General features: G+C 33.8%; 3 protein-coding genes and 1 pseudogene across 3 annotated transcripts; 1 reads left to right on the forward strand and 3 right to left on the reverse strand.

Moving 5' to 3' along the window:
* Positions 1 to 1,868: 1,868 nt before the first annotated feature.
* LOC128189156 (toll-like receptor 6) lies at positions 1,869 to 2,843 on the reverse strand. Its single transcript, XM_052860644.1, has one exon. It carries the CDS (start codon positions 2,696 to 2,698, stop codon positions 1,997 to 1,999), a length of 702 nt encoding a protein of 233 aa, XP_052716604.1. The 5' UTR covers positions 2,699 to 2,843; the 3' UTR covers positions 1,869 to 1,996.
* On the reverse strand, positions 2,706 to 4,089 carry LOC128189155 (transforming growth factor beta activator LRRC33-like). Its single transcript, XM_052860643.1, has one exon. It carries the CDS (start codon positions 4,086 to 4,088, stop codon positions 2,706 to 2,708), a length of 1,383 nt encoding a protein of 460 aa, XP_052716603.1. The 5' UTR covers position 4,089.
* Positions 4,090 to 4,621: 532 nt separating this feature from the next.
* Positions 4,622 to 8,070, reverse strand: LOC128190346 (uncharacterized). Its single transcript, XM_052862366.1, has 6 exons — positions 7,936 to 8,070; positions 7,734 to 7,783; positions 7,305 to 7,424; positions 6,019 to 6,136; positions 5,850 to 5,881; positions 4,622 to 5,545 (listed from the first exon to the last, which is right to left on the reverse strand). Exons 1-6 carry the CDS (start codon positions 8,019 to 8,021, stop codon positions 5,343 to 5,345), a joined length of 609 nt encoding a protein of 202 aa, XP_052718326.1. The 5' UTR covers positions 8,022 to 8,070; the 3' UTR covers positions 4,622 to 5,342.
* Positions 8,071 to 15,649: 7,579 nt separating this feature from the next.
* Positions 15,650 to 17,927, forward strand: LOC128187158 (uncharacterized; annotated as a pseudogene).
* The last annotated feature ends 714 nt before the right edge of the window (positions 17,928 to 18,641 follow it).

Raw genomic sequence — 18,641 nt, forward strand, 5'->3', positions numbered from 1 at the left:
TTTCGAGAAATTTTTAAAAATCTTCTTCTCAAGAACCATAAAGCCAGGACAGCTGAAACTTCTATGGAAGCATCCTCAGGTAGTGTAGATTAAAAGTTGTGAAATTCATGAACCCCGGGGGTAGGGTGGGGCCACAATGGGGGGTCGAATTTTTACATAGGAATATATAGAGTAAATCTTTAAAAATCTACTTCTCAGAAACTAATCAGCCAGAAAAGCTGAAACTTGTGTGGAAGCATCCTCAGGTACTGTAGATTCAAAGTTGTGAAAATCATGACCCCCGGGGGTAGGGTGGGGCCACAATGGGGGGTCGAATTTTTACATAGGAATATATAGAGTAAATCTTTTAAAATCTTCTTCTCATTGTGTGGAAGCATCCCCAGGTAGTGTAGATTCAAAGTTGTGAAATACATGAACCCCGGGGGTAGGGTGGGGTAAAGTTTTACATAGGAATATATAGAGTAAATCTTTAAAAATCTTCTCAGAAACTAATCAGCCAGGAAAGCTGAAACTTGTGTGGAAGTGTTCCCAGGTACTGTAGATTCCAAGTTGTGAAATTCATGAACCCCGGGGGTAGGGTGGGGCCACAATGGGGGTCGGAGTTTTACATAGGAATATATATAGAGTAAATCTTTAAAAATCTTCTTCTCAAAAACTCATCAGCCAGAAAAGCTGAAACTTGTGTGGAAGTCTTCCCAGGTACTGTAGATTCAAAGTTGTGAAATACATGAACCTCGGGGGTAGGGTCGGGACAAAATGGGGGGTCGAAGTTTTACATAGGAATATTTAGAGTAAATCTTTAAAAATCTTCTTCTCACATACTAATCAGTCAGGAAAGCTGAAACTTGTGTGGAAGTATCCTCAGGTAGTGTAGATTCAAAGTTGTGAAATTCACGAACTCCAGGGGTAGGGTGGGGCCAAAATGGGGGGTCGAAGTTTTACATAGGAATATTTAGAGTAAATCTTTAAAAATCTTCTTCTCAGAAACTAATCAGTCAGAAAAGCTGAAACTTGTGTGGAAGTATCCTCAGGTAGTGTAGATTCCAAGTTGTGAAAATCATGATCCCTGGGGGTAGGAAGGGACCACTTTGGGGGGGGGGGGTGTTAATGTTTTACATAGGAATATATGGAGTAAATCTTTAAAAATCTTCTTCTCAGAAACTAATCAGCCAGATGATTCTTTATAATTGTTATAGACTTTGGCTCCAGGACAATTCTTCGGTCTCAGAAGAAGTTTTAGAGTTTGATGTAGCTTTATATCCCATATATAAACAATTATTAAGGATCTTTTTGAGAACTGCAATGCTCATCATGTGATATGACTATAAAATCATCCTGTTAGAGAAGGGACTAATGATTATAAACATAAGAATATCCAGGGGGAAGAATGGATTAAATTTATACAGGATCTACATGTATTATTGTACATTGTCCAGATTGTTTGTATTATGACTCCATTAAGCTGATTTATCATACCTATTGTTCCTCAGGTGAGCGATATGACCCATGGGCCTCTTGTTTAATTTCTTTATATTTGTTTTTTCCATCACTGTCTAGACATGATGGAAAGACCCAAAAACAAAAATAAAGGAGGTAAAATAAAATAGATAATCAATATTTGCTCATACGACACACAACCTGTAGGCATTATTTTACTCATATTCTATATACTAGTAACGATACTGATCAGTTCAAGTGGCTGAACAGTCATAACGATTTTGACAATTCAAACCTCCGAAAAGAGGAGTTCTGTGTGAAATATGGGAATATAATATTTAAATTGAATTTTATATCTATAACTTTTTTAGTCATTCCTGATAAAATTTAAAGCTTGAAAAATAAAAATAATAAAACAAAGATTAACCCTAATGGTTTATTTGTTTACCATAACATTTTCTTCTATCGTACAACACGATTGGTTAGCGTCACAATGTGGCGGATGTCAAAACTAGTTATTCCACAGAGAAATTTTAAATTGTGAAAAAAGAAAACCCAATTATTTTTCGGATTTTTCTAAATTCTGTACAACGTTATTCCAGAAGATTTTTTGTCCATTTTTATTTTTTATCCATTCAGCATGTCCGATAGATTTTAGTAAGACCTTCAGGGACCTGGTGATGTATTCAGAGCGGATGTCTTCCAGTAAAATGAGAAACAGTTTGCCACCACCCCCTTCCGCCAAAGTATGACTCCCAATTGCTGTCTCGTATCTGCCCCACTGGTCATCCATGAAGTTGTTCGAAAGAACCAGTATGAACTTTCTACTGAAATCTATACTTTCGAGAACATCTTCGACATACACACCACCTGGAATGATAACTCTCTCGTGCAGACAGAGTTTGTAGTTATGTTTCCTTTCTACGTGTTCGACCAGTTCCGCCATGATCCATTTCCGGTCACGTGTGTTGTATGCGACGAAGCCATCGTAGAGGAAGTCGTCGCGCAAGTTTACCGGCGGAGAAGTGAGTTTGTTGTACTTGCATGCATGTATATAATACTTTATATCCCATCTGTATCTCCTAACTACGATAAAGGAGAGTGCTACAAGGCATAACACACCGGCTATAATAAGGGCCATCACCACGTATTGATTCAGCTCATGGCAGTCAGCGGTATCAAAGTCGACGAGGGGAACCTCCTGCCATTGTGTGGGGGTGTTACATGTGTACAGAGAGGCGTTGCCGGATGTTCTTTTCATATTGTTCTCATACCATAACGAACCACTCCAAACTACAGACACAATCGAAGGGGTTTGATGAGAGATCAATCAAAACATCACTCGTATCCCAGAGAACTCTTGGTAAAGATTCAAGTGTAACGGATGTAAGCGCATTACTCTTTAAAGAGATATACTTTAATTTGCCCAGGAATTGAAAGGCTTCAGCATGCAGAGACTGAATTGGATTAAAGCTCATATCAATCGACGATAGCAATGGAAGATTTGTTAAGGTGGGGACGTTTTGTATGTTACAGTTTAGGATAGACAGGGAAGTTGGATTAGTCAACTTAGAAAGCATCCTTGATGTGTTTACAAGAGATAGATTTATGTTATTCAGTGTTAGATTTTTCAAAAAGGGATTGTAAAGAAGAAACGTATTAAAATCAACCACATTCATGTATCCCTTTACAGTGTTTCCTATCGAAAGCTCTCGTAGATTTAGGGTTGCAAAAGCAAACTTGTTCACTTCTATGACACTCAAAAGCTGTTCTAAATATAGATATGTCAAATCCTTAAAATATACAAAAGCAAATGGCAGAATAATCTTTATAGGATTCAGAGAAAGGTCTAATTTGACCAAAGCTGTTAAGCAATGTCCGTAATCTTCGAGGAAATAGGTCTCCGAGATTCGATTTCTGCGGAGAAATAGGTTCTCTAATTTCGGATAAAAAGGATTATTTGAACCATTGCAAGGCCTCGGGAATTCTGGAAGGGAGTTCGATGACAGATCCAAAGTTTTTAGAGTCGGCAATCCATATGAAGAAAATTGTTCTATGGCGTTTTGGCTCAAATCAAGTGTTTGCAGATAAAGAAGATTTTTTAAACTCTTCATTTCCACTTTTCTAACCTGACTTTGTTGCATAATAAGGTCTGTCAAATTTGAAAACCATTTGTTTTCCAAAAAATTATATATAGCGTCTAAAGTATACAACAAATTTCCCGACAGGTTCAAAACCTTAAGGGTCGAGTACCCCAGTTTCTCAGTACATTCATCTAATATGGCGTTGTATAACTTATTACTGGAAAGATCCAACATCTCTAGTGATCTCAATGGTTCTAGAGTAAAGGTAGACATTCTGAAAATATTACATTTATCTAGAGCTAAATTCTTCAAGGTAAGGTTTTCAACAGGACGAAAGAAATCATCGGAAAGAGAATACAATGGGTTCCCCGACATAACCAGAGACCGAATCGAGGCTGGGAGACCACTTGGTATATTGCTGAGATTTCTGTAAGAGCAGTCTGCGGTGTCCAAAACCCGACAGAAACAGACGGAGTCCGGGCAGTGTGACGTTGAAGCCATTCCATCTGGTATACACGTATGTATGACCAACAGCAGAAAGACTGTCAACGTCCGTAAATACTTCATAATCTGTATATCAAAAGAAAGGTAATGAATCAACAGAAGTCATAACTAATGAGAACCTTAAAAAGAAAAACAACAACCCCCCCCCCCCCCACAAAAAAAAAACAAACAAAAAACAAATAAGATAAAAATGAGGACAGGACAGGACATTCTTTAAATGTCACTTGGACTGTTATCCCCTTAGTAAATGTACCATATTAAAATTTATTTTAACGTATCAATGAAAATGTGAATCGCTGTCCGTTAAAAGCTGTTAAAAAGATTAAACAGCTGAATCGCCGGTCTATGAAAACAATTTTTTATAAGGCAGACTGTTATACATTAAAAACTTTAACCTCCATTGTTCATAAAGTATAATAAAATTAAAATAGAACAGCAAGATTTTAAATTATCTTTCTTTGTAATAATCAAAATGGTAAATGATGAGTTAAATGTTGCCTTACCGTCCTTTCTGTTTCCTTGGTTCTGTAACGTGGTTATTGTGTCCGTCACGGAGTCGTGTCCGGGAAGGAAAAAATCAAATCATGTTAATTAAGATTGACAACCCAGTACACGTTTATTTGTCATTGTTTTCAACAGGAGGATATATTATTAAGTGTTTGTCAATATATATTGTCATTAAAAATGAATGCTAATAAAATCTTGTTATAAGCATCTCTGTATTATACACAGGAAAACCCCCACCTGTTCTGAATGTTTACTATCGAACTGAAGATACAGTGTTGGTGTATCCGTTCCGTTACATATGTTGGTGTCATCATGGTTGAGTCAGCTTGACAGAATTATATATTATTTATTTGAAGATGAAACGTTCGTCATGTTTTTTACTGTTTTTCTCTATCAATATATAATGCTTCGTGTTTTATTTTTAAGATACAAACAACACAACAATATATTGTCCGCTGCATGATATATTTTTGGAAGTAAAGTAAGAGGTTGCATTACGTAAAAAAACGCAGATAATTTGCGAAATTTTTATCAAGATAATCTGTTATTGAAAAAAGGTTTTTAATTAAATACATTTACATATGATGAATTGTTTTTTGTACTTTCGTAATCCTTTTTAACAAGGCGTATGTTTATTAACTGTTAAACATTCGCTAGAGCTGTAGTTCACTGACAGAAACACGGACAATTTAACCCAGTTTGGAAGAACGACGATTGCAATGGTCCAATATCACTACATGTCGTATATTATGGCATTTGATGGTCAAATAGTTTCTCATGTAGTTTCCTAGACTGATGCGTCCTTTCTGATCAAGAATTATATCGTAGTTCATTATAAAAGCCACCCTCTGAGTTATCGTCCAAGCTGAGTCGTCTTTGTTTATCCACATTGTCACATGGTTGTACCGTGTGTCTCTTCAAATCATCATCATCATCATCATCATCATCGTCATCTAAGATTAACTGTGATTCCCTTATCATATCATATTCGACATAAGTTTCCTCTGTTAAATCTGTGATGAAAAGAAAATTACTTCTAATATAGATTACTGTGGAATCATTAAATTTCGTCGTGGCTCAATTTTCGTAGAATTTGTGGGTACCTCTCATCTACGAATTTACATCCTCCACGAATTAATAAATAAGTGTTATAAAACCATATGTCCTTATGTTGGTATAAAAGAATACACGAAATAACGTCCCCTCGAACCTGTAAAAGTTAACCAATCCACGAAAATTGGCCCCCACGAATTATAATGACTTCACAGTATTTGTAAATTTATACAAACGAGTTGTAAAAGATAAATGAATACTCACCTGAACAGTCAACTTCCAAAGGCCTCTTTTTCCTACATATGCAATATGAATGAAATTTATGTAATAAATCAACATATACTCGGTTTGAAATGCTATATCAGGAGACGATTACCGAAGCAAATGCAAACACTGTGTGTGTCAATTCAATTAAAGAAAATTAACCATTTACCTTTTATAAATCCAACAAATAAAAGCTGCCAAAGGGATTCCCAACACAATCAAGCCAACAAATTCGTATTCAAAACGCGTTGATGCTGCTGAGCTATCATCATGTGATTTCTGCGAATCTGTTATGAAATAGTTTGTAGAATTTCTCCTTTAAAAGGTTCCCTATATCACTTTAAGTATAAATCATTACATTACAAGTATAAATAATTATGGACATTTGAAATTTTTATTTCCTATAAAAATGATTATTAAGGATAGAAATGCCATATATTTTACAATAAGATATTTCTCTTTATTTCCCTTGGTAACTTCTACTTATAAATAAAAAATAACATACATCACTTGTGTTTGATTAAGTTGATAGAGAATATATTAAGCTAATTCATTTCAATTAATTCAATTTAGTAGTTAAACAATGATTCAAAATAAATAAATAAAAAACTAAATTGAATTAAAAATTATAAATTGATATAATATTGGCATCAAAAACAATTTTGATGAATGAAAAAATATCCTATTAGTGTAAAAGATTATACATTTAGTTTGTTTATCTGGATAGTTCGGTTGTGGAACATAACATTATTTTCGTAAAACTACACATTATATTCTCCTAATTACAAGCAACAGAAATAAGCCAATATCTAGTGCAATGTCAAATATATATCCGGTTGATAAACTATTTGGAAGGTTTTCATGATTTTGATATTTAGTAGTTTAGTGTTTGTTTCTCTTAATGTTTTTGACGTCTTTCGAGAAAATAATCAAATGATAATAAGTTAAATTTCTTATTACTTCGAAGGCTATGAATTGGACAAAAGTTAAGCACAACCTATGCTGAACCTATCTAAAGAATATGTTTAGATTTTCTAATCTACTAAAATAGATGATTTTTCCTCACTGTTTTCTTCTTTTTTATGCATCTTTATAACTATTTCCTTCCATATTTAATATGATAGAGCGAAGATAAAGACATTAGTATACATTTATTTATAAATTCAAGTTAACATAAGTAAATTGTATCGATTCGAAACGCAAAAAATACTTGTTGATAACTTCAATGAAAGGGCAAGATTTGATTTCATTAAAAAGTTGTAAATGTTTTAATGTATTCAATACAGTTAAAAACTTACTTTAGAGCATTTATCTGTCTCAAGGTTATTGCACCGTCCCATTTGGACGATTTTTATTTTTAAAGAAGGGATGAAAATTCGGTGACTCGTAGGTGGACATTCTGAGATACTCCGTTAAATATTCTATGTTTAAACCGTAATAAAAAGAAATACTTACAGCTACACACACATGTCTGACTATCACAATCATCACAGGGACAGCGTCTACTGCACTGAATTCCACAGTGTCCTCTAAGGCATGACAAGGAACAATGATGACCAATGCTTCCGTTACAGGCTGTAAAAGCAAAGAAGGAGAGAAAACTAGCTACTGTGGAATAATTTAAATTCATGGGGGCCAATTGTCGTGGGTTGCTTAAATTTTAAAGGTTCGTGTGGACGTAATTAAGGTATTCTCCTATACAAACATAAGAAAATATGCCTTTAAAGCCATAAATTCATGGACGATGTTAATTCGTAGATAATAATTGAGACCAACGAAATCTAATAATTTCACAGTATCTATCTATCTATCTATCTATCTATCTATCTATCTATCTATCTATCTATCTATCTATCTATCTATCTATCACTTTAAGATACTTACGAAAGCAGCTACCTTCCTTTAGGTAATACCTTGCACAACATTTGTTTTCTCTTCAATAGAAAAAAAAGCTTGAAATTAATTATCACCAATTGCAATGTTAAATGTATAAATCGATGACAGTTTAAAAAAACAGATTTTCTAATATCGATTGTCAATTGGATGAATTAAAAATACTACACACCAGGCATTATAAATTACTCACTTTCTTTCAGGGTAACAAACTCCATTCTCAGACTCAATAAATTTGACTGTCAGCATAAGAATCAACGTTTCATTTATTCGATGCATATCTGTCAGCAGTCACATGTGCAACATTGCAAAATATTAGAACTGTCTGGTTTCAAGCTGATTTTTGTATCAGTTGACAATTATTTCCTGGTTTTTTTTCTGAGATATATCCCAGTATTTCACAACTCTAATTTTATCCAAACGCCGGTCAAATAATATCAAAATAGCAAATGTTCTAACGAATGAAAGTGAACAAATACGAGTGATATTTACACTGTTTCATACACTTCAATGGTTCTGTATTTTTACGCTTACACAACTTTATTATGTAATTATAAATGAGCAAATGGTCTTTCCCAGCATAAGATAAATTTTGGGAGTTAACACGGTCATAGGGTTTCCTGCAGGCAATGTCATCATAATTTAATATTTAAAATCAGTATCTTATTTGATTACTTTGTTATGAAATAACAATTTAATGAAACTTATATTTCTTTATTACTATTTTCATTGAAACGTATGTAAAACATGTGCAAACAAATTTTCTCTTTAGAACCAAGAAAATATTTTTTCTCTTTAAAATCTCAAAAATTTCTATATAAACTTTTAAAAAAGTTGATACATACAAGAAAATAACTAAATATGATCAATTTGGTATCCTTTATAAGGTCAAAAGTTCTACGAATCCTATTAGTCCTGTTTTATTAATTTGTTTGTCAGTAGCTTTCCTCGTTTCAGAAATTGTTTATGCGTAGAGCAAGTCCTTGCTATCGATTCAACTCCATATGCATGTGATGAAGGTATATTGCTATATAAGTAAGGAAAGTTGACGATTGAAAATTGAATTTATCGCGTTTTTCATAAAGTTTTGTTGTGAGGCTACTTTTTTTCTAGTAAAATATCTATTTAGTATCAAACAGATGACTTTGACTCTGTGATATCTTTTATTTCAAGTTCATTGGGGTATATCGCGTCGACGTAGGAAAGGAAGTAACAATAAGTCTTTGATGTAGGCAACTGTTCCCAGGGCCTGCTCAAAGCTTGGGAATAGGTGGTCAACTGTTCCCAGAGTCAACCTAACCTAGCCAGCAACCCGCTTAAAGCAAAGCCATATTGATATTGACTTTCATATTTGAACTTTAATTTATTGATTGATTGAATAACTTGATTGTTGAACTATTGATTTTGATTGATTCATTGATTTATTGTGCAGCAATATGCCTGTTCATCAAGTGGGTGACAGGTCGGTTGTTAAACTTATTGCTAATTAATGAATAAGCCATGACCAAATCGCCAGCTTGTGTTTAGCTGTTATCTTTTATAAAACCTAAACGTCGAGTTAAAGGCTACATCGAGCAATATTTTTTTCATGTATAAGTCTTTGAATAATTTCTCTTCAAATGAATACAGAAATAGATCTGCGAGCAATTAAAACGAAATCTCTTGGACATTTTGAACTTAAAAGAATGCATTCAAACTTTGTATGCCCTATCATCTTTATGAATATGAATGTTTATGTGAATTATTTAAGTATGCTTATTTTTAAATCCTTATATTTTACCGTAGTTAAGTATTCATATGAACATTTTTCTATTTTTTCCACAATGTGAAGTTTTCCACTTCGTTATTTCATAATCATATTTTTATGTAATGTGATTCTTTTTTTTTGTTTCGATATGATGTGTTCAAATAAAAAAAAATATAGTATAACTTTACTTATAAGCATTCAAATGCATTTTAATTTGCGGGCTATTTTAAGGAAAATTCGAAATAGTCTAGCTCCGAAACGAGCCTGGTAATGTACTCTGAATTTTTGGGAATTAACAGGTTTAAATGTTAATAGATAAGGAATGAAATGAAAACTATATAAAATTGAGGAACGTCTCTACTGTCCTTAACTAAATCTAAACTACTATATTAAAACTGCTTGGTCCGATTTTTTTGTTATTACAGTATCAATTTTTTTCTATACAAACTATACTATATTTATCTTAGAAAGTTATAGACTTTCTCCTATTTACGCCAGTTAGAACTATTCAAAGTAAATAAAAATAATTTCTTTTTGGGCAAACGAAAAAAAAAACCAAAATGCATCACGGGAATGTTTCGTCCCCCGATTAATTGGGGTTTATTCAACCCGCATGCTATGCATCGATCGTAATGAAAGCAAACTTCAGAAATATTAGCGAACGTACATATGTTTATTTGTAATTTGTCATATATTCTGTTCATCAAAGGAAATGCGGGAGAAAACTCTAAATCAGTGCATTTAATATGGAAAATCCCAAGAGATCCGAATGTCAACATGGTGTGTAAATTCGAAGCGAGTAAAAAAATCCGTTGGTGGAAAAGTATTGAATTCTTCATTAATATGAATTAAATATTTAGATGAAAGCTATTTATAGTCTCCACATTGCAGAAAAATTAAATAACCCGCGTTAGCGGGCTATGTAATTTTTTTCTGCAGTGATCGCTACCTTCATAACCCGCATGAATCATTAAAGAAAGCATTTCATCGTTTATATTAACATCTTTCTTTTAACTAATTAATAAATTGAGCGTAAAGTAAGTAAAATGAACTAAATTACTGTTAATGTCCATATGTACGATAGCTAAAAGAAACAGCCAAATCGTCTCCTGTGAGACTTTGAGTCTGACATCATCATGGTCATTTCGTGCAGTTCATGTTTTTTCTTAGGTAGTTGTAGGTCTCGACCATTAGATAAACTGGGTGTGTCAATTTCAGTCCTGTCACTTTCTTGTCAGTTTCTGCCGCTGTAGATTTCAACCAATCGATAAACGGGGCGTGTAGATTTCAGTCTGGCTGTTTCTATAGAGCTATGAATTAACTATAAGTTTCCGTAAGCTTGGTAGATGTAAATATAAGATAATGCTAGTTGATGAACAGTGCAATATTCAACTAATTCTATGAACGAGTTAGTTACTGTCTTTATTATTGAACACATATGTACACGATTTCGACTCCTCTGTCTCTTAGTGTGTTGAATATTTGTGCATTTCTGACTAATCAGTCAGTGTTCATCTTCATTTTACACTGTTATACTAAATAGGGCGATAATCTACCTTGTCAAAAAATGATCATCATCATGTCATATAATATATAGTTCCAACTAATTATTCTAAGTGATCTCACAATTAACGACATGAAAACTTCCTCTCAAAGGTATTAAACATTTCCTCGTTCTTAATTCCGGCTTGATCGATAAAATATCTGATAGCTGTTTCAATATTTTTAACTGATATGCAAAACTTAAACGTGTTATTTATTTGTTTATTTTTCTTTAAAGATATTGCATACAAATTTTATGTGATAATAAATTATATTATAATTAATCGTCCGATTTAGCGGAACAACATATATTCCCGATACCAGATATGATTATTTTGTGTTGATTCGTGTAGCCAACCAACACTCGTAAAAGTTTGTATGCTAGCATTCAGAAAATTTGCAAAAATAAATTGCTATTTATCACAGATCACTGCTTTCCTGTTAGGAAATTTCACACATTTAAAATTGTAAAATGCTAACTTAAAACATCATGATACTAGAATATGGCCTATGTTCATAAATCCTTAAACTGTGGTGCATTGTTGGCATTACTTGGTTTAGGAAAATGTCAATCTACTTGCGGGCCACCTAGGTAGGTTACTTTACTCTTCATCTTTCCAATTTACCATGCATATGATTACAAAAATAATTTGCGATTGAGTTCAGGAAAAAGTTAACTTTACAGTCATGTTATAAAATAAATTGTACGTTTTTACGTACGCTGATACTCATCTTGAATTGGCTCCTTTGGTTGTTGTTAGAAATCTGTTGGTTTGTTTTGCCTTGACTTAATATAGTTAATCGCAATAGGACAGAAATATATTTTAATAGCTAAAGCGCGTTACTTTATCTGTATGCACACACCGCTGCAGTTATGAGACTGTAGACTGTATACTCCAAAACATCATGATTCAATGCTTATATTTGCATTATTTTTAACTTCTTGCCTTATCTGCAAATGTGATTTATACCTTAAAATTTCTCTCTTATCCTAAGGGTAGGTTCACATCATTTAATATTTATTTGTTTGATGAGATATCGGCGCTTCTGATTGGTCGAAAAATTTCTTTTATACCTGCATCAATACAATTTTGCTGGATCTACTTTTCTAAAACACTATTTATAGAACGGGAATTTCCAATATAAACACTGTCAACAAAATGTAAAGTTGTGTATGTTTTATTGTTAGCAAACAAAATACAACTTTATAAACATAAAAACTTTAAAAAAAAAGTTTAACCTTCAAAAATAAACAAAACACAGGATTCACGAAATAGAAAATTAAGCGTCTTCTCACGATTTCGTCTGCTAGAGATTAATCAACATTGTACTGCAAAACTGGCTCTTCCTTTTCCAGAATAATTATAACGAACATATAAACCTATACACTTTCACGGTAACACTGCTGTTCAAATTTGGTAACGATGATTTTTAAATTTACACAAGTACATGATCGGTCATCAGAATAGGCATCGTAAAGCAAAGCTATGTCAGAGTAATGCATCAACTCTTTCGGTGCATTCCAAGCGGCAGATATACCATTTACTTATTTAAGTACATCACTGGCTATCTAGTTACCACAAAGTTTACAAAAGTCGCGTATACATACTATTCTTTGTCGACATATCAACTATTTTCGTCCACGATCGCCTCTCCTTGCACATTCCAGCGATCTCACATGAAAACCAGTTTTAACGAATCTTTCTGTAAATTGAATAATGCTATTGCATGTATTTTCCTTTCGTTTTCAATTCAGCCGGTTCAGATTTTACTTCATTATTTGTGTTTAATCCATTAAATTCAGCTCAATAGCTCTGCATCAGCTGAAGGCGCATCCATTTTGAATATTGTTGCTGTTGTTGTTTTGTATTCATACGCGCCGCTTCATTTAAATTATTTACATTTTTTATCAATGAATCAATCAATCAACTTCACATTTTATGATTTGAAAATGTTTTATTAAATGATAAGAAATGAAGATAATAATTTTTCCATTGATCGACGTATCAAAGAAAAAATTGACGGAAATCTTCATCAATGCGCTACGTTATCTTCATTTCTTAAATTAATGGAAGAGCCACAGTAACAGGCACATGCGTGAACTTTGATTTTGGCTTGTGACGTTGCAGTTTACAGCGTTCAACGTTTGTGACGTCATAATGTCTTTACGTTCTCTACAGTCAAATAAAATGACTGTAGCTTTTTTAGAGTCGATATGCAACCAATCTATTTAGATAGCCACACACGTGAACTTTGATTTTTGCTTGTGACGTTGCAGTTTACAGCGTTCAACGTTTGTGACGTCATAATGTCTTTACGTTCTTTACAGTCAAATAAAATGACTGTAGCTTTTTTGGAGTCGATAGGCAACCAATCTATTCAGAGAATCTAATACATTTACTTGCACAGGTAACATTGAGCCAAAAATAGTATATTTTTATAATTTAGTTCTACACTGATCAGAAACAGTGTAATACTTAGTCAGAGCAAATCAACATGCTTGATATACGCAATTTATATTGTTAAGAAAAAGAAAGTTAAGTTTTCAAAACAATACCTTAATAACTGTATTCCAACAGCTAAATCGGGATTTTTCAAAATACATTTTCAAGTGATTTTTGCAATGCCACAGGTTTCGTTGACAAAAATAAATGCCATAGTGTGGATAAAATACTTCCAAAAATATTCAATGATAATATGAAAATTTTAAACTTAATATTTCATAAACACAAGGTTATGATAATTGGTTGGCAGTGCATGTATTTAACCTGTTATAAGGACAGCTAGCTTCTGTCTTGATTATTAAACAAACCAAACGCATAAACGATTTTGGCTCCTTTGTCTCTTGCCTTGTCATGTCTTCTAATAGTTCCAACTAATTTTTTAAGGGATTACAGAATCAATAAACGACGCAGAAACTTCCTCGCCAATTTCCTCGATCCTAATCCCGGCTCCATCGATAGAATTTCGTATGGATGTTCCAATATCTTTTTAATGTTCGACACGGGAAAATGATTTTTTTTCGACAATTCGCCAGACTCTAAACAAATTTAAAGCATAAATAATATACAAGAGTTTGCAAAAAATCATGTATTATTGTTTGCCTGTTATAAGGGCTATTACAATTTTGATATTATTCTGTTTATGTAATAGAAGACATATATTTCAACCTATCAAAACTTGTTCTTTGATTTCTGTTCCTGTCATCTTAATAAGGAAATAAACATATCATTCATTTCATGTTGTAAATTGCTAACACAAAACTTCCTGATATTATAGCATGGCACATGTTTATCAGTCTTTAAAATGCTTTGCATTTATTGCAACAATTAGCTTGGGAAAATGTCAATCTATTTGCGGGCCACCTGGGTAGGTAGCTTTACTCTTCACCTTTGCAATTTACCGAGCTTCTGATTATAGGAAATACAATTGAGTCAAGAAAAAATGTTACCAAGGTTATGAGTGTTCGTGTTATACAGAAAAGGGTACATTTTGCGCTGATTTTAATCTATAATTGGCCGCTTCATTGGTTGTTGTAAAATATTCTCCCAGGTTTTTTTATTTTTGGGGTTTATTGTTTTGGTTTTGTTTTCTGCTTTGTTGTATAGATAGTAGAAGTTAGCAAACTGTGATGTTTATCGAAGGTTTGAACAGTACTCTTGATGACTTCATTTATAGCATATCATTATTTCCAACCGAAATTAGTTTCCAGATCATCTCAAGTTTCTCAGAGACGGGAGGAAGTTCTATTTATTTTCCATCAAAATCGATAAATGTTGTGTTCGAATCATTTTGTACACAATTTACATAATTGCAATGAAATGGAGCAAAAAATAAAGAGTATATCTCAGTTTGTAAGAATGAACTGATTTACCTACATAGCAATAGCTTCAAATTAACCACCTTCTAAACAGTGTTTATTTGATCCCTATAAATAAAATTCCTTTGTCAAAATGTACTTATGGATAATTAAGTGTATATTTCTAGTGTTACTCATCGCTAAGCCTTTAAAAATGATCTGTGTTTGAGGGTTAAATTGATTATAATGAATTAATTAATTTGACGTAAAAGTATAAATTTCTCTTCTATGCTTCCCATGCAGCTGTTGCACAACAATAAACTAAGTATTAGTTTTGTGGGAGTTCATTGTGAACACATTTGGTCCTCTCACGAACAGATGTAATTTCCTGCTGGTATATTAGTGATTAATGTCAAGGCATTTTTCCTAGTATTTTATACCCAATATGGCTGATTTTAAAGTTAAATGCATTTAAATATAATTTGAATGAACATCTAGATAATGTCATTTTTACACAACGTGTGTTAATTTTAGAACTGATGGAAGACCATATTGCTGTCCATATTATTTTCACAAGAACAATGAATGTGAAGGTATGTTTTATTTTTCACCGAGGATTTAAATAAAAGTGGGCTTTATTAACCTCAGACATGGATGATGCTCTGTCTGCCATTAAAAAGCAACGAGATTGATGTTTAGTTAACTGAATGCATTTACATAAAACAACAATTATGTTAATAATTGTATTTATGTGTTGAATGCTATAATTTTATTTGCTGATTTATTGTATTTTTCATGTGTATGTTTGATTAGATAAGTTGCATTTCTTTCCCAGGCCTTGTAGAGGTCGTTGGCCATATTATGTAATTTCCCAGCAGTGGTCACTGTCCATGTCTATTTTTAGCCCAAATTCCTAGTCTAAAAACCTCCCAGTGACCTATTATGTAATTGCTAAAAATTCCATGGTGTAATTCTCCCCAAATTTAATTTAATAGCCAATCAAATTAAGCGATACGGTCACGTGGTTTGATGCGGTCAGTATCTGACCAGTGAGAGTAGGGTCATTCTGTCTTCATCTATGAGAGTGTTAGCACGAGTAATGTTTTGATACAGTAGGTTTTTGAAACGCAGTTTCTAGTTTTTTGTTGTATGCGATATCGCATGATTATTTCTGCTGGTTCCGGTTGGGCTACAATATGTAAACAATGAGTATTTTAAATGTGTGCGTGATTGGACATTCTTACATCAGAAGATTAAGAGATTATTGTATGCAGACAGAAACAGACAATCTGAATTTGGACCCTAAAGTGTTTAAAGTATCATTTAGAGGAAAAGGCGGTTTGAGATTAAGCAAGCGTGTCTTCAGGGCGGAGATTCTGCATTTTGACTCAATTTCTGATGTGGTGTTTTTACAGATTGGTGAAAATGATATCTGTGAAAGTACAAACAGTGAGAAATTAGCTAGGGATATTATATCTGTTGGACAGTATTTAAGAGATGGTGTTGGAGTAAAATTAGTGATAATAGGCCAGTTATTTCGCCGAATGCAGTTTGCATCATGCCAAAATTTTAACGTCTTTGTGGTTCAGACTAATGAACATTTGAAACGTTTTGCTGAGCCCCTTGGTGGAATTTATTTCTGGGGACATCGGGGGTTTTGGTAGGACTTTCATTATTTAGGCCCGGATGGTGTCCATCTGCTGTGTACCCCTGCCGAGGACCAGCCCATGAGGAAGTTTCGCCGCAGCATTAGGAATGCGGTGATCCTGCACTCAAAAGTTTTGAGGCCAGTATGATTTTAGATCTTATGTGCTACCACTCTAGAATAATGATATTCAATGATATGTGAATATATATATCCATATTTATATATATTTACATTTTATTTGTTTTAATTAAGACAGTGAAGGGGCAGTTTATGTCTTAACTCCCTGAAATTTAAATGCGTGATTTTTTCATGTTGATGAGTATCAGTTCAAGTTTTACCTTTCATTTTGAACTAAGCGTTTTGGCTGGAATTGATAAATTTTATGTTTGGTGAGTTTGCATACTAAAGAATGATGAAGGAATATTGGGTCTGTGTTACCAATATGGCCAGTGGGACATGTTCCTTACAATTATGAATTTAATGGTAATAATGTTATGTAATTAAAGTCATGTTGGGACTATTTAGTTACATAATGTTTGAATCTACATGTACTAATAATGATGAAGGAACATTGGGTCTGTGTTACCTATATGGTCAGTGGGACATGTTCCTTACAATTATGAATATAATGTTAATAATGTTATGTAATTAAAGTCATGTTGGGACTATTTAGTTACATAATGTTTGAATCTACATGTACTAATAATGATGAAGGAACATTGGGTCTGTGTTACCTATATGGTCAGTGGGACATGTTCCTATTATTATGAATTTTATGTTAACATGTACATGTATATCAAAATCTGTGTTGGTATTCGCTTAACTCTCAGGTCAAAATACCAAGTACATGGTTGAAATCATCTGTTAATGCAAAAGTTATTATAAATAAATGCTTATGGGTTAGGCTAATCATATATGTGAAAGGGTAGGATTCATACTTATTATTCTTATTATATATTTAGCCATTATGCCACCCAAAAAGAGAGCCAGGAGAGATGATGTGGCAACGGGAGGAGTACCACCACCAACACCACCAACTGAAGTACATAATGGGAAAAAAGGGCAAAAAAGAACCCGAAAACAGGCGGAGACTGACACTGTCAATGTGCTATCAAATCTTGATTATGAACTTCTGGCAAAAGAAATTGTAAACCAACAAAAAGCTGCTAGTGAGAAACAAAACATCGGTGAAAGTGTTGGGCAACCTCCAATGGTGAATTCTGAGGATACTGCACCAGGAGTTGGGGAAGCTATACCGGCCGCTGCCACAATTCCTGCCTCTGCGGCTGCCACAATTCCTGCCTCTGCACTGGGAGCATTACGGGATAATGTGTTCACAGGTGAGCCTGCAGGCAATTTATCTCAGAGTACGGGTAGTAGTTTTGCATGCTTTAGTAGCCCTCAAATTCACTTATCAGATTGTGTGCCTCTAGGAGCATCAGTTTCCTCCAAACTGAAACTTAAAATTGGGAACAATGAATTTGTTGACTTAAAAAATTTATTGCTGACCTCAGGAGATGAACCCCTTTCAATTGTGGTACAAGCGGGGAAAATTGAGCTACAACAAGCGGTTTCACATAAAACACCTATTACAATCCATCAATGGACAGATGCTTTTCTGGTATTCAGTACAATTTACTTACAGAAATTTCCCCATGAGGCATGCAATTAATTAAAATACATGTTTACAATTAGGGAGATTCACAAGCTTCATGGGTACCAACCCTGGAGAATGTATGATGAGTCATTTAGGAAAATAAGAGAGACATCCCTCCTGCCGTGGGAGAGAGTAGTAACAGAGTTGCGACTTAAGGTAGCCTCTATGGGTTTAAAGTCTCCTACCCAATTCCAAGCTTATAATGGTAAACAGTAGCCCTTTCGGGCAAAACAGTGCTACAATTATAACAATGGGCAAAAATGTAACTCCCTACCCTGTCGATTCGCCCATACTTACCAAGCCTGTAGTGGACCCCACCCCCGATTTCAGTGTAGAAACATGTCATCCAAATCTATCACATCAAACAGGAATGGCGCTGGCTCTTCCAACTCCAGTAAACCCGTTAAGACTTCACAATGAACTATTAGGTTATGAGGCAGATGAATTAAAATTGTTAGTGAATGGCTTTACAGTTGGGTGTAGATGAGGCTGTGTTAAGTCCCCTT

This window comes from Crassostrea angulata, chromosome 6 (genome assembly GCF_025612915.1).
Source record: "Crassostrea angulata isolate pt1a10 chromosome 6, ASM2561291v2, whole genome shotgun sequence".
NCBI classification, from domain to species: Eukaryota; Metazoa; Mollusca; class Bivalvia; order Ostreida; family Ostreidae; genus Magallana; species Magallana angulata.

Coding starts and splice junctions, on each gene's coding strand:
- LOC128189156 (XM_052860644.1), bottom strand. CDS start 2,698: ATGAAAAGAACATCCGGCAACGCCTCTCTGTACACATGTAACACCCCC.
- LOC128189155 (XM_052860643.1), bottom strand. CDS start 4,088: ATGAAGTATTTACGGACGTTGACAGTCTTTCTGCTGTTGGTCATACAT.
- LOC128190346 (XM_052862366.1), bottom strand. CDS start 8,021: ATGCATCGAATAAATGAAACGTTGATTCTTATGCTGACAGTCAAATTT. Junction 6,137..7,304: donor TCAGACATGTGTGTGTAGCT/GTAAGTATTTCT, acceptor ATTTCATAACAG/ATTCGCAGAAATCACATGAT. Junction 5,882..6,018: donor ATTTGTTGGATTTATAAAAG/GTAAATGGTTAA, acceptor TTGCATATGTAG/GAAAAAGAGGCCTTTGGAAG.